The 16,831-nt window shown below is 38.4% G+C and overlaps 1 protein-coding gene across 1 annotated transcript in view; it reads right to left on the bottom strand.

The window, feature by feature from the left end:
- SLC38A11 (solute carrier family 38 member 11) overlaps positions 1–16,375 on the bottom strand; it is a 43,165-nt gene extending 26,790 nt beyond the window's left edge. Inside the window, exons 1-7 of the mRNA XM_067549878.1 lie at positions 15,923–16,375; positions 12,686–12,803; positions 12,133–12,207; positions 5,747–5,881; positions 3,717–3,782; positions 2,383–2,489; positions 126–205 (exon numbers count right to left, since the gene is read on the bottom strand). Of these exons, the coding sequence (XP_067405979.1) occupies positions 126–205; positions 2,383–2,489; positions 3,717–3,782; positions 5,747–5,881; positions 12,133–12,207; positions 12,686–12,803; positions 15,923–15,970 (629 nt within the window). The 5' untranslated portion in view covers positions 15,971–16,375. The remainder of the gene's footprint in view (positions 1–125; positions 206–2,382; positions 2,490–3,716; positions 3,783–5,746; positions 5,882–12,132; positions 12,208–12,685; positions 12,804–15,922) is intronic.
- Between the last annotated feature and the right edge of the window lie 456 nt (positions 16,376–16,831).

Raw genomic sequence — 16,831 nt, 5'->3', positions numbered from 1 at the left:
AAGAAACAAAACCTGGTGTTCTAGTTCTATAAACAGAAATGCAATATAACCACAATAGATAAAGCACAGTGGATTTGTTAAGTTCAGTCTGTGGCAGCCAGAAGTGATTAAAAAAAAATACTTACACTAGTGGGCTGAGAGTAGCTGTCCTTATCATCACAATGACCAGGATTACAGTTGTTAAAATCAGAGAAATAAAAGATATCTGCAAATTACAATCCAAACATTTTATCAGTTCACTAGTCAGAATTTCAGTACTTTTAGCAATGTATTATTCTAGTTCAACTTTTTTCTTTCTTCAAAAAAGTGAAATTAATAGCTTAGCTACATTTTTCAAGTATCTGCCTTTCACAAAATCAGATGTTTGGAATGCTTTCTTTTAAAAAAAAAACAAAAAACAAGATTTCTTCGTTTTATTTGCTGTCATTGTCTTTTACCAGCTTTATGACAGATTGAGCCTTTAGTCCATCGCTACTACAAAGAGCTTGGTTTGCAGAAATGCTAAGCATCTTTGGTTCCTCCTCATTTCATTTAGAATCATGGGTGCTCAGTAGCACTGAACAAAATCAGACCCATTATATCTATCACTAAAAGAAAGCTTATTTTATGAGTAAATGGAAACTGTAATTATGTAGATACAGGAGGTTTTGTTTGGTTTTATTTTTGTTTAAGTGGTCAGGCCAATGTTTGTGTAGGAGCAAATACGACTCTCTGCCCTTGTATTTTGAGAAAGCAGTCTGGCTAGTCCCTTCCCGTGAACAGCAATATTTTCCTCTATTTGGGTTGTTGTATAACATGACAATCTGAAATTACCAAATATAAGACAGAGTCTACCCAGATATAAGCAAGTACAACTTCATGGAAATAGCGAAGTTGCATCTGTGTACATCAGGTCTGAGTTTGGCTCTATATCATTTAGGACATTTATAAAAGACACATTTATAAAAGTTTTAAGTTTAAGGTTTTATAAAGCATGCAACTGTAAAGATATATAATGTACATAGTCCTTGGTTTTGCATTCTGATCAGCATGGACATAAAGGGTCTAGCTTCAGGGATTAAATTGCAATACTGCGGTAAAAGTTTGCCGATTGCCTATTGGCTACTATAGCTTTGCCACAGTCATTATTATATAAATGATTACACTCTTAGGGGGAGATGACGTAACAGTAAGTAGCTGAAACCAGATTGTGGTTGCCACCTGTGCATAAATAAAAGTTTGCAACATCAGTATTAGAACCAAATCCAGTTCACCAAACTCACTTTACTTCATTCAGTCACTTGACTGGCATTAATAATGAGATGAGCTAATTAATACTCTAGGCAAGCCACCAAAATGTTCTACTCTTTCATTACAAATGAAAATTAATTCTGATATAAACTATTCATGCCCGTGAAGAAAGTGATAAAAATTCAACAATTAATTCTAAGACTGATTTCAGAGCATTGAAAATTCCACATTAAAAGGAGAACTAGAATTTGTTTTTAATACTTTCAGAGATTAGGACTAGTTGCATGCAATGCAAGCAACAAAGCTGATAATATTTACAATAAATGATTTTTTTTCTCTCTAATAGAGAAATGTGTGCTCATTAAATTATTTAGGTATTTCTTTATAGATTTAGAAAATTATAATTTAATGAAATTACAGAATGTTGAATTGTTTTATACTGCTAATCATTCCATCTTTTTAACATCTGCTGTAAGTATATTTCATTTTCATTCAGTCAAGTTATCATGAATTTAAAGTGCTTGTTCAAAATGTTTGACATGTAAATGTGGTAAGTTCTTTTATATTAATTAAGGACCAGATTGTGATCCCTTTTCCCATGTTGTGTAGTACTTTGCAACGTAAGTATTCCCACTGAAATGGATGTACTACCACCATCGGGCCCTACATTTGATGTATGGTTTCTTTAGGAGTGCAGTAATAATTTCAGCTCTCAGCTAACGTGATGTTATTGGTTTGTACTCAGTTGTACTTAGAACTTCAAAATAAGTCCATCGGCACTGGGACTATTCAGTCAGTGTTAAATTCACTTGTCTGAGCCACACAACAGATCTCTTCAAATGTATTCTACTCTCCTAACATGCACTGAGGGTTCAACATCCATTTAAGTCAATGAAAAAAGTCTCCCATTGACTTCAGTGGGCAGTGAAACATGCCATGAAATCCCAATGAAAACAACAGGGAATACACACAAGAAGGGAGAACAGAATAGAGTTGTGCGTTGCAAAGGAGAATTTAGCCTATACAAGTGCTCTACTGTGCTGTAATAAACTGTTGCCAGTTCTCTGGATGTTTCTCATGATTTAATAAGCTGCATTTAAAACAATTATTTGATATAATTGAAGCAAGAGATTCATTGGCATTACGATTTACCTTTGCCAGTTTTGCTATGTCACGATACAGAGATAAAGGCAGGGTAAAGATGAGGGTAATACACAGAATAATGACTTGGCGGTCAGTAAGTAAGTTATCAGGACCAACTAAAACAAAGGAAAAAATTACAATTTAGATTTTTATAAGAAATGGATGTGAGGAACAGATAAGTTATGTCTGAAACTCTAGTAGCAACGTACCTTAGACCCTGCCCCAAACTGAAATCAAGCAAACTCCCACTGAAGTCTAGGTTAGGCATTACCTGGCCTGAGGGCACATACAACTGCCCTTTGTACGCTCCCAGGGATTTTGTGAGCATAAGTTGAGCACTGTTGAGCATAAACTAAACAATGTAAGTACTGTATTGTGTGTGTAGCTACCTATGAAAAGGCATCTCTGTGTGCGTAGACATATATATTATAAACATCTAAGATGGCTGGGATTTTTGAAAGTGCTCAGTGTTGGCCTAACTACTCCACTGAAATCAGTAGAGTTTTACAACTGACCTCAGTGTGACCAAGTTAGGCCAAAGCTGAGGTGTTCGGAAAATCCCCTCCTACTTGCACATATATAGCCTACAACAGAAAAATCTAGCTCTCCAAAGCAAGGTCTGAAATAGCCTCCAAGTTTCAGAGGAGTGACCCATCAATCAAGACCAAACCCAAGAGCATGTCTTGTCCCATCCCTCTGTGCTTGCATATAGCAGGGGACAGAATTTGATAAGAATTCTGCTTTCTGTGCAGCTCAAAGTGAAAGCTTGTTTTATTATTGGCAGCTTGGTTAGCGAAGCAGGTTGGTATTATTGTTTTAACCGTCATGCTGGGAAGACTGATCTTTTTTTCCCCATGCATTAGTGGTTTTTTTTTTTTTTTTTTTTTTAAGTCTTAAAAGGGCCATGACATTTTGGATCTATCATATTAGAGAATATCCTAAGCATTACATTTGTAATACATGTTCAGCTATGTAGAAATGTTACTGTTTAAACAGCATTAAAGAAACAATTTGTATACCATCTAACATTGATCAGCAGATAGACAATAGTTCTGGATGATTATCTTAGCTCATACTACTAAGTAATGGACTGTAGGATATGCATAGCACAGGATTAAACCATGATTCTTCAATCATATGACCTAGCGCAAGAATCCACTACCATCAAGTGGCAGGACCGGGGCTGTAGAGTGCAGGAGAAGCACATTTAGGCATTAAAATATATAAATAAAGTATAATAGTTGATTCATAGATGGAATGGAGGCCATAAATTTATTTTAGATTGACACTCTACCTAGTTAATCTCCCACCCACCCACAAAAATAAGTTATATAAACACTTACCTCCAGGAATTGTTTGAAAAACTTTAGTCAAAGTGTCTCCTGTTATTATGTTGTAACTAATCATGGCTTAAAAAAAAATCGCTTTGTTAATACACATCAGATATGATACAGAAGCTCAACACATACTACAGATTTTTTTGATAGCATGCAGCTGAAATCCTTGCCTCCCCATCCAGGCTGCCCTTTTTCTGGCTGGTTTACTGATCTCTCTGTTTCATTCAGCTGCTCTTCACAGATTTCTTTCCAAGTTTCAGTTTTATCAAGAGTTATAAAAGCAAAAATGGGAGCGTTAAATAACAGACACGAGAATTTGAAAGGGACCCAGTCAGATGTGCAAGGCAGTTGAATTCTATAGCCAACCACGATTACTTCAAAAGGAAAAAAAAAGGCTTTTATAATTGCCTCCATTGCTTTCAACAATGATTCCCTGACAGTCAGATCACTTTCAACTTCTAGTTTTTATTGGTAAAACTAAGCTATATGCATTAAACAGTTCTTGTTTTATTTATAGCCAATCCCATGGGATGTCAAATGTATGGAGCTGCATCACCACATACTAACTTGAAAAATCAGCTATTGTGCATACTTGTTCTACAGCAGTAGTCAATTTTACGAGACTTAGTGGGTGCCACTAAAACTGAACATTTGTCCTTCTGCAGTGATCCAGTTCCATGGTGTTTCAGATTTAAATATAGGAAGATACCAAGGTAACTGCAACTAGCTCATGCAGAGACATACATTTTATATAGCACCTGCTATATGCTATGTGGTGATGTGTGTCTAGATAAGTGAGGGCAGGATAGAGGCAGTAAGTTAAAGGTTCCCTAGCACTGGGTGAAGAGTTACTGAACTCTGTCCAGGATAATGGCAGAGGGACTAATAAGGTTAATGCAAACAGGAAGCTAAAATACATAAAGATATAGAGGTTTTCACTTAGGCTTCTATTGACTTCATTAGGAACCTGAGTACAGACTGGAGGATTGGGGTTAAAATTAACACACAAATTTCTGAACTAGAAAAAATACACACATAAATATATTGAAAATATATACACGTGGTCTTTATTACCCTATATATATTCATTTATACAGACACACAAATCCTACCAACAGTTATGCATATACTTAACTTTACTACTATGACTAGTTCCACTGGTCTCGATATAACAGCTCATGATAGTAACTTAAGCATATGCCTGAGTCTTTGCAGGATAGGGTCACTGTCTTTATTACCTTCTTTTATTTTCTCTAATCAAGTAAAAATATTTAAAATAATTTAAAATATTTAAAAATAAATATTTTGCAAAGTAACTAGTGATTCTGTGTGCCTCTGTGTTTTGAATGGCCAACTTGCCTGATTTCCAGAAAGGACTGATCACCCACTCTGTGGATTTCAGGCCCCTTTAATGTACCTCATGTTGAGCCACCAAAAATTGAAGCACTCGAAATCACTACTCACTTTTGAAAATCTTGGCCAGGGTCAACAAAACAGAGAACAGATTTTTACATTAAAAAAAATCTGTTAAAGAACCATATATTGAACCATATATTTATGTTCTTTATGGCCTGCCCATATCTATCACTAGCCATTGAAAACACAAGGTTCAAATATATCTGGGATGAAAAAATGGCCCTATTGAAGGCAATGGAAGTTTTGCCAGTGACTTCAATAGAGCCAAGATTTCATTCTTTAGAATGTATATAATGACCGGATTAAGTACACACCAGCATGTTTTCTTATTTCAAGTAAACAAATATTACAGGACAGACTCTGAAGCTTCTTGTTGTTTTAGAAAGATGTTATTTATTAAAAGGGTTTGTTTTCTTGGGTTTTTTTGGTGAGTGGTGATAAAATTGCCCAAGGATAAGGCAATATTTCTAATTTCCTTGCCAAAATAATGAAATACAAACTTTACTTAGAAATGGATTGTCATGAAAAGTTATTTTTAACTTCAACAGTGTTGCTCTCTGGTAATATAAAAAAGATAGTTAATTATAAGTTTACAATGTATATATTTATAGTGATCTTACCAATAAATGGATATAAGAACTGTAGTGCTGAGAGAATTAGGTATCCTATAAAACCATATGATTTATTGACCAGTGCCTGATAGGTGTTCGTACCAGAGAGGTTTCCTCCTTTAATCAGTAATATAATGGAATAATCTGTTAAGATAATATAAAATATTTGAGACAGTAAGTTTTCTACTTCTGTTCTGAAGAAATAGTTTGCAAAGTATTAAAAAAAAAAAAAGCAAAGAAAACAATCATTAACCGAAGCAACTTTAGCGAACAGAAATATAGTAGGTAGGACCCAGTCATTCCTTCTTGCAGAAAAAGCCTGCAGAAACGGAAAAGGAAACACTATGGTTCAGTGTGTGAATATTCCTAGCTATCATCCTTGGGAAAGAGAGGGATTTGCAGGCCTATGGTTGTGCCATCCTGACTATCAGGTCCTTGAGAATCCAAAGAGAACTGTGTCTGGAACTCCTTAGATATTGGGGTTTCCGCATACAGAATTAGTTTCCCTGCCCAGGGGAGTGTGTACTCACCCCCAACTCAGGCTGGTGCTTTCTCTTCCTCTAGTAGTGGTTACATCACATATGGAAGTTGATAAGCCTCGTACAGCCTTGGCTAACAGAGTGGGATCTTTTAGCTCAGGCAGTAGAGACTCATGGTTTTAGAACCAGAAGGCCCCAGTTCAAAGAGCCATCCAGGAGCACAGCATAACAAGTTGCTGCCCCGGATGTGCCTGTTGCCTACCATACCAGGACGTATGGCTTACAGGCCCCTACAAGTGTCCTACCATATTTTTAAAAGAGCACCTCTCTCATATATAATTGATGCAGCTATTAACAAAAAGACCCAACAAAAATAAAAACTAAATTGTTATTAAATACGAACAACATGAACCATTTCTAAACTACTTGTCAGCGTTCTCAAGCTTTCCCCTCTAAGCTGTTGCTATTCCTCAATCACCAACAGATGTAAGATAGCTTCTCCTTTCATCTGGCAAGCTGGGGTCTCCCTTCATCCCAGCCCACCACCACAGTGCCTCCTGTTTTGGCAGACAAGGAAGGAGGGAAGGAACCCAGCTGTCACTCCTATCACCACTGCTCATTCGAGGGGCAGGAAAGAAGGGCCCCCCCATCCCTCTGCTGTGTGACATGGGCCATGGCCTACCTCTTGTCAGGATGGCTGCTGATTGTCTGGCGATCAACCCTTTCCCGGAGCATTGGGCCGTGTATATGGGGAGGGGCCCTTGCCAACACACACCTACAAAGTAGAGGACTTTGTAATATCCCCTTCCTGCAGAAAGCCCTCTATTGAGGTGAGAGAAAATCCTCCAGGGTGTTCTCTGTAATGGGGCAGAAGGGGTGATAGGAGGAGCTTCCTCCCAGAAGACCTTCTGCTATGCTTGCCTACAGGCTATCACCCTAATGGCTGAGGTCTCCTTCCTGCTGGACAGATGCCAGCCTACCTGAAGAGAAGCAGTGGTGAGCTCATGGAGGAGTAAAGTCATAGGTACCCTGAAAAGAAGCAGCAGCAGCAGACTAGATTTCCCCTGCTCTCCAGCCTGCCCAAAGACAGACTGCTGGACAGGGAGGAGAGAATCCCCAATCCACGTAAAGACTGGTGGCAAGTTCTCCCCACAATTACAAAGGGCTCTTACACAGCTGGCACATGCCACCACTATCTTGAAGAGTGGGGAAACATGAGAACCCTGCAAACTCTGGATTATTTTAATCCATTGCTGGCAGAGGGCCTGCTATTTAGTTTTTCGGTGGTTCGGGGTGTGTGGAAGAATTAACTGTTTTGTCTTTTGCTCTCCTTTTCCACTTAAATATCATGGAAATTATGTTTGGTCTTTTATATTTATCCATTTTACTAGACAAAGTGTTTATATGCAAAGATTTATTTTCTTTAAGAGACCAGAGATTGAATGCACATGAAAATGAATTATGTTCTTATTCAAAACAATACCACTTCAGGAAAGAGTTGAGACCACTGATGAAATTACTTCCAGATTAAACCTCAACCATTTCTGAGGTATACTTTGGCTCCTTTACCAAAACATAGCTTGAACTAACACTAACAGTTGTCTATGCTGAGATGCTCTGGTGAGGACTAGTTATAGCGCAGAAGTTACTGCCCTGATAGGTCTTCCCAGCTACTGCTGTCTTGCCTTGACTTACCATCCCATTTCCATTCAGGTTTCACTCTGCCTGTTATCTAGGTGCTATATACTCTAGTAGCCATAGTTCCTTTCAGTGTACAGGATCATTATTTATCATCTCCTGACAGATGCTAAAACTGCAGGGCTTGTTTGAAATTCTGCTTAGTATATAGTTATAAAAATCACCAGTTAAGTGCACAATTCAGGAAGGTTCCACATATCCTTTATAATTCTTCATAATGATTAAATAGGGAATTTGTGTAGCAGGTTAATAAGGATACAGAATGCAGAGCAATTCCCTTAAGCATGTGAATTCACATACAACATACACACGTCCATGATAATTGGTAGCAGACAGCAGCCTTGCACATTATCAGGGACGCACAACATTAATTATGTTGTATCCCAAGCTGACCCTGTACAAGAAATGTACAATATTATTATAGCAATGGATCTTTGAATCACAGAACTTAGACATGGAAAAGAACTACACTGCTAGGTTATTTAGTCTGACAATGCAGGACTGTTCTCAGTAGTTTTAAAAAAAAAACACACAGAAAACAAATTAAAAAAATAAAATAAAAAAATGTCTGTTTTCAGTATAATCTTGTCAATCTTATCTCTATCATAGATTACTTCCAGATGTTTTTTTTTTTTTAAATGAAGATTTCATTTCACAGATATCCATAGCATGAGATACACTTGACATTGTAACCCTTACTAGAAAAGTTTGCTAAAAACTACCCTGCACAACTGGTAGATTGTGGAACTACACATGGCACATGTATTGAAATGATTAAATTGTCCATTGGATTCTTACCCAAAAATCAGTTATGAACAAGTCATGATTTGTATTCTAGAGTTATTAATTAACATTACAAAAACCACTATTCTTTATCACGCCTTCAAATCTGCTGAAGTGATTAAAGAAGACATCTTTTAAAATCTGCTAGTGTACGTAGTCTGTAATTTTACCCTTTTTGTTGTTAGAAATGATCTTCCTGCAGTGTATGCCTACCGCAACAGTCCTTTTTGCTCAACAAAATTCTATTTGTGTTAATTATTTTTATTTAATAACAATTCCCACCTTGAAAGCATTCTGTGGTATATTTTTCCATTTAGAAGCAGAATTCTATTGACACATTGTTTTACTGTTAACAAGAGCAACAAAAATTTTGGAATTATTCATGGCGAAAAAAACTTTCAGCTAGAGCAATAGTGTCCATCTTGTGGAATTTGAATCTCTTAAGTTGTGACCATTAAGAGTGACTAATACAGCAAGAGGAAAATTTGTATTTAAATAAGCCATAGTCTACATCAATCTTATCCCTATGCCTTCTCAATTGCCTGCCACTGCTTTGCCAGTTGAGAGTTGTGGGTAGTTTCTGCTCCCTTTGCACAGCCTGAGTGGTGCCAAAGGTGCAGAATAGGGCAAAGAGTCAGCCTCAAAGTACTAATTTTGGACCATTGTCCTTTTTGAGATATTATTACTATGGTGGGAGTCACGAAATGTTGCTGTTAAGTTTTACAAGGTCTTTTTCCTGCCACGAGAATACTAATCAGTTGTTGAATAAGTGCTTGTATTGTTAGTTTTGTGACATTTTCTTTGGGGAGGAGCTGCTGCAAGCAGCTAGAACTTTTTTACTCTTCCATAATCTCCCTTAGAGTCAATTACTGGAGTAGAGTTGATCCCTGGGAAGTGGGCATTGGTGTTTTGGCTGAAGTTTCTGAAAGACGAAATTGCTTGTGTACTATTTGTGACCACCTCCTGATGTATATAGTGTAAATAATAAGTTAAGAAAACAGCTAGTTTACACATCACTGATTTCTCCCCCTATATTAAACCAACCTGCAAGGCCCTGAAATCTGCTAAGGTTCAGAAGAAAGACCACAGCATGTTTTTAAATTTGTTTTTAACTTTTTACTAGGACAAAATTATAATAAAATACTAACATACCACACTATACATTACTTATTACTTATTCTGGATCAGGTTACTATTGAAGAAACCTGACTAAAGATTCCAACTTGCTGGCTGGAGAGACCTCATCCTCTGATTAAACTAAAAAGGCTGACCAAATTTCTAAATACCCATCCTCTTTTTTATGCTTCTCTTGTGTGTATACTTGGTGTGAAAACTTTTTACATTACAAGGGCAGCCCATATTTTACTATAATACAATTCCATAAGAGGAAGAGTTACCTTTGTATTGCACATTATTGGAAAAAGTTTAGCTGCTAACAATAAAAAAAGAAACTAATTTGTTATTCTGATTAAAACGCAGATCCTTTAGGAGCATTATGTAACAGGTTAGGGTATCTCTAGGAATCTAGCATTAAGTCATAATAGGAATCTCTTTAATAATTTCCTCCCAAAACTGTCTAATTCCTGGACACACCCACTACATGTGCAAGTATGTTCCCTTTCCCCACAACCCCAGCAACAAAGTGCCTTTCTAGTAACAAAAATATGATGGATCTTAACGGGAGTCAAATGTCATTTATAAAAAAAATTCTTTATGAGCTATACAAATTGAAGATGTATATCCCCTTTCCCAAATTGAAACCCACTCATCCAGATCAATTTATTTGTCCAGATCCCTCTCCCATCTTTGCATCTGGCCTGTTTTCTTATCAAGATTTTTTTCAATCAAAACTGAATACATCTTGGAAATTAAATCTTTTGTTCCTGTTTGGTCAGCTCCTCAAATGTGATTAAAGGTCTAGATACAGCTGCCTTGTATCCAGATTTCACAATAAAATGGTTGATTTGTAAATATTGAGAAGACAGGATATTTATATTATTTACATAATTACACACTCTTGGTATGATTTCAAATCAGGACCCAGGGACAGTTGTGCGAATCGAGTAATCTCAGCACTTACCCACAACAAATAGTCATTCTGATATAAATTAATTATTTAAAATATAATTATCCCTAGGAAATAACTATTATTAATAGGATTATTAATGAAAGAAGCTAGGGAGAGGGCCTTGGCTACTGAAATTGTACAAATTTGTCCAAAGCTGCTAATGTGGTCTGGATGTATGGGTGATTTTTAAAGGTGGCAACTTAAATATCTTTTTAACCCAGCAATTATTTCGAATAGCTATATTTGGGCTCCAGTCTTGTTTGAGTTTTACCTAATGTTTCTATTGTTAATCCGGTTGATCATATCTTTTAATTCTGATGCACAATTATAAGAAGCCAAATCAGAGAAAATAAATCCACCCGATTTTGTAGTCTTATGCAGAACTTTACAACCCACCCACTTTGTGTTTTTTGTTTCCATAGGAATTTTAATAGTGCATCCTGCCATGTTTTTAATGGCATATCAAGTATACCAAGAGGGATGCAATGAAACAAAAACAACAACTTAGAGTAGACATTCATCTTCACTGACACTATGCTACTTATCCAAGAAATTTCGTATTTGTTCCATTCCTCCAAGTTTTGTATTATTTTATTCAATGTTATTTGCCTTAAAAAGATTATGTTTCTTCACAATATTTATTCCTAAATATTTTAAAGATTCCTTTGCCCACTTAAATTTATGTAGCTGACAATAGTTTGTTTGGACTCTTTTAGGAATATTAATTCCTACAATGTCAGGGCCAAAAGCATATTTGCCTCTCAGGTTTTAAAAGGCTGGACACCCACAAGGCTTATTCACAGGTAGAAGAATTGACAAAAATAGTCCCATTGACACCAACGGGGTTTATTTAGGTAAGTAAATGCCTACCATGGGCCTCTGCAATTTGGCCCTTCATGAATACAAATCTAAGAGAATTTAGGTGCATTTTTGTTGAATAATTACCATACTCAACTGTTTAACTTATTAGTTTCAATCTATGTTGTGAATTTGGAACACAAGTGGTGTATAACTCACTTGAGGATCAAGGCCTTAATTAGCATTGGAACTTTTGAATGCAAACAAGTGATTTGTAAGAAAAACCTTTATGTACATCTCACACTAATGTCATAATCTAGGAAACCAGACTTCCCTCCTAATGAAACACACAGAAGAAACAGCATAATTTTCTACTTTGACTAATCTACTCAGAAGATTAGTGAGGTAAGTAAAAAAAAAAAAAAAAAAAAACCAAAGAAACCTCTGCCTTTACATGAAAGTTTTAATTCACAAATAGTCTTCTTTAATTATTATGAAGTTCAACTGAAGCTAATTTTTGCAAGACTAGTTACGTTTTCACTTTATTACAGCAATGACTTTCATAGTACCTGTGATATAGGCAACACCAAATAAAAGCAATACTCCTAATGGAAAACCAGCTTGCTTCATTGAATAAGGCAATCCTATGAATAAAGAAAACAAACAAAAGATTAGAGAAAAGACTTTTTTATAAATACTTGCTACTTATTTGCGGTGATCTTGTTGTAAAGGAAGCATTCTGTTTAAAAAAAAAATCAATTATTTGCCCCCAAAACAGGAGCAAACAGTGCAGAGTTCCCTAGCACTGTCCTCTTTGTGTGTACATCAGACTTAATTCAAAGGGATCATTTTTGAGGACAAAGGGTAGCTCAGTCTTAAGGCCAACCAGTACTTGATCTCTCTGCTGGGTCTGCCAACAAGGCTGCACAGTATTTAACACAATGGGTCCTCTGATCTCAACTGACGTGTGTAATGCTCTCATAGAACAAATATACATTATAATAATGTAATAATACCATAGTCACAGCAGCAAAATAATTTGTGAGAATGTTTTTCATACAACTGGAGATTTATACAAATATGGAAGGGTGATAAAACTAGAGTGAAGAAAAGTGTAGTTACCTATTATTCCTGATCCTATGATAGAGTTGATAATGTTATAACCGGCTGATGGGAGACCACTGTTTCCTCCTTTATTCCTAGGCTTACAAACCAAAGCTGTTCGGTCATCTGTTTCTATCTGTTCCAATAAGAGAATATTAGTGTTATACAAAAACATATTGGCCCTATGCAGAACAATTATGTCAAACATGTTTTGGGTCTTACTAAATTACAGAAGTATACTTTATTAATCTTCTGCAGCTTTTGTTCTGACTAGATTATCAATTGAGTCTGGATCCACATAAGCTTCAGAGGCAGGATGATGGTTAAAGATCTGTTTTCAATTAGATTTTGGCCCCCAAAGGTTGAAATATCATGGGATTGGGTATTCTTGCAAGATTTCAGCTACTTCTGACTAATCAGTAGAAAATAAGCCACTTCTGATTCTGGATCAGGCTCAGAACCAAAATCAGATGGATGGATTCAATTCCAAGAATTCAAATCAGAATATACCAGAATTTGAAGAAGTGCAGATTCAGGGTTCCAGTGCTGGCCTACTTCTGCTTCTAACAAATAATTTCTTTCTCAGGCAAAGTTTTAGTCATAGAATCATAGAATCATAGAATCATAGAATATTAGAGTTGGAAGGGACCTCAGGAGGTCATCTAGTCCAACCCCCTGCTCAAAGCAGGACTAACCTCTGCTATATCATCCCAACCAGGGCTTTGTCAAGCCGCAGCTTAAAAACCTCTAAGGATGGAGATTCCACCACCTCCCTAGGTAACCCATTCCAGTGCTTCACCACCCTCCTAGTAAAAAACTTTTTCCTAATGTCCAACCTAGACCTCCCTCCCTGCAACTTGAGACCGTTGCTCCTTGTTCTGTCATCTGCCACCACCGAGAACAGCCTAGCCCCATCCTCCCTAGAACCCCACCATGAATAGCTAACTGATACTAATAAAATTGTCTAGCCTCAGTAAACTACGATGTAAAAAAACCCCAATTCAAGGCAAAGCTCAGACTCTCACAGAACAAACCTGCAATAGCTTGTAATTTTGCAAAGATAACATTTTCAGCTCTAGATGGATAGGGAAAGGAGAAAAGTGTATCTTACTCATAAGCACATCCTTGTCTTAGCGAGCCTATATACTGTGAGGGGAAATGTAGTCCTATCAACCAGGGGAGGTCAATAAATGCAGTGATATGTGATTAAAAAGGAGGAACATAAATGTAATGAAGAAAATGGCAACTCAGAATTAAAGTATGATAATTTATGCTCATATACACCATGATACTGAAATCACCATCTCAGAGAGGTAGGCTCTTGCTAAATATACACATCAGACACTACAAAAACATAATTCAACTCAGATGCCTGTAGCCAATGATGCTGGAAAAGAATTAAATATAACTGGTAAAACAAAGATTTACTTCACAGGAACCTGGGCAGTGCCATCAGCTGACAAGCATATAAGCCCATCACAATAGAGTTAATTAAGTAGCAACATGGAGCTCTTCAAAGTTGCCTGCTGTTGACAGCACTAGATATCATCAGCACTTGCACTGGACTGGAGCAGTTTATGCTCTCTCACTCATATCAGGTACTGAAGTGCAATCTACCATTTCTTTGCAAATCTACCATGTCTTTGACCAAAAATATGTTTTGCTTACTCAAAAAATTATACTAAGAAATATCCATGTTCATTACTATACAAGTCAGAAACTCATTCTTCCTCTTATTGTCTCATTTCTGGATCACTGCTTGGTATTCAAAATATAAGTTTCTACATAGTCTTTAGAACAAGTGACTTCATGGTCAGGCTATACTGGTTACCTGCAAAGCAGCACATTAAATATAAATCCTTATTGTCAAGCTTTGTGGAAATGAGTGGACTAGCCTGGACATGACCCTCTCTTTTACAGCTGCCTTCAGTCTTAGCAACAGTATCAATGAAGCATCACAGAGATCTGTGGAATGCTAGACTGTATTTGATACACATGGGAGAAGAAAAGCCTTTGTTAAAGAGATGTATGCCCAATAATCCTGATTCTTCAAGATTCCCAATTTGTGTCAGATTCAGCAGGATGAGATATATTAAATTAATAGTTTATTCTGATCACATTGTCCATATTACAGTATGTTATGCATTTTCACATTGCATAAAATAGGAACTCATTCTTACTTTAGGATTCCTCGTAAGTTATAATACTTTGCTCTCTTAGAACACCTTCCATGTGAGGATCCCAGAATTCATCGCCTACTCTAACGTGACCACCACCACAGCAGAGTTACAAACTTTAATGAATTTACTTCCCTTTGACATCCCTGTGAAAAACGAAGGCTCAGGGACATTAAAGGACTGATCTTCAGAGGCATCCAGCACCCACAGCTCCTGTGAACTGCCCCAGATGACACAAGATGTGTGTGCTGGGAGGGGGAGGGGGGAGATGAGTCAGGATTAAATCTCAGGCCTCCTGACTTCTGTTGCTGTGTTTTATCTTTCCTTCCCTATATTGCTCATGTGGTGCCACTGAGATGAAAAGAAATTGCCAGGAGCATTATTTCTGGTGACTGCCCATTGAAGACTTTGAAAGTCTACTGAGGAACAGTTCTGTTGCTAGCAACTATATTTTTGTAGATTTTCCATTTTATTTTTCTACCTCTCTCTACTAGCATCATTTGCAGCTGTTTAGTGAAGCCTACAGCCACTTAAATATTGACACGGACAGTCTTTTCCCAATCATTAATAATCGGTTTTAAAAATGAGCTAGATAGTGCCTGAGCATATACTCGTTCTGGAAAGTTTTAACAAGCTTATTTAGTGTCTTAAGGATTGTTGAAAGTAAAGGCAGAAAAGTGCCTTTATATAAAGAAGTGAATGACTTTCTCAATGTGAAATGCTGCTGGGTGGAGAGCTGGCTTCGTTTCCTCTGTCCATACTAAGGACAGATTGAAATGTCAGAAACGGAGCTCCCAAGCCAGGGAATAACAGACAGGAGAATTTCAAAGCGTTGGGAGTGACGATGTTGCATATCTAGGCAATATCCCCCCAATACATATCTCCACACCAAACCCCTCCAGTTCTGCATCCCCAAGAAGGCGCAGCTCTAAACACTCCACGCAAATTCAGGGCGTCCGATCACGTTTGCAGGAGGCTGACCTAACGTGACCGCCCTGCAGCCCGCAAAGAAACAGGGTGCTGAGTGTCTAGCGAGCCAAATCAGAGACACTGACGGACCCCAACATTCCCAGGTTACCTGGTGAGCTGGGCTTGCCAGCTGGTGCTGCTGCCGGCTGTGCGCCATGGGAGGGCTGGAAGGGAAGGAGGAAGGGCCGCCAGTTCTGCAAGTCCCTCTGCTGCTGCCCAGAGGAGCCCCGCCGACTGGCTGCTCGGTGCCCAGAGCCGGCAGGCAGCGGCGGCGCTTGCCCAGAGAGCGTGGGAGGAAGGGGGCTGCGCACACTGCGGGACGGCGCCAAGAACACGCGCAGATGCAGGGGGGCCGCGCTCGCCCATGAGGAAAGGTGGAGCTGCTGCCCGACCCCTGAGCTTCGTTCTGCACCCCCTCAGCTCGGGGTGGAGAAAAGGGAGGGTCAGAGGCGCGCAGTGGCAGCAGCAGGGACTAGGCACAGGAAGAAGAGTGGACCAGTGTCAGTGTGTGTTGTTGTCACGCTCCCCGAGGGATTTCCCTCAGAGGTAAAAAAAACCAAGCCACCCCTTCCCCCCACTCGCTGGGCAGAGACCCTCTCGGGAGATGCTGAGCCCTCCAGGGCACAGCTTGGGAAGCTTTGAGCAGCTCCACTTAGTTCTACCTCAACCTGTTTTAAGCCTGGCTCCTGCATTCAGCTCCATGTGGAGGGACGTGCCTCTGCAGAGTCCTGTTGAAATCAAGGTCCCAATGAGTTTAGGGGGGCTGCTCACAGGAGTAACGCGAACAGTTGTTGCCTCTCATTTGGCAGCATCAGAGCAGGGATCGTGTCATTCTACAGGTGTGTAAAAACTTTCTCCAAGAGGGCCTTCCCTTCCTCTTGATTTTGGTTCCTAAATTTAACCCCAGGGCAAATACAAATAATACTATAGAGCCTGGTCCTGCAATGAGCTCCACGGGGTGAGGTGCCTGTGCCCGTGCCCAGGTGGGGCTCATTGCTGCCTTAAGGCTATAGTAGTC

The sequence above is a fragment of the Emydura macquarii genome, unplaced genomic scaffold (assembly GCF_026122565.2).
Source record: "Emydura macquarii macquarii isolate MOO-44397 ecotype Brisbane River unplaced genomic scaffold, CSIRO-AGI_Emac_v2 contig_1253, whole genome shotgun sequence".
NCBI classification, from domain to species: Eukaryota; Metazoa; Chordata; order Testudines; family Chelidae; genus Emydura; species Emydura macquarii.
This window is presented reverse-complemented; position numbering and strand designations above follow the sequence as displayed.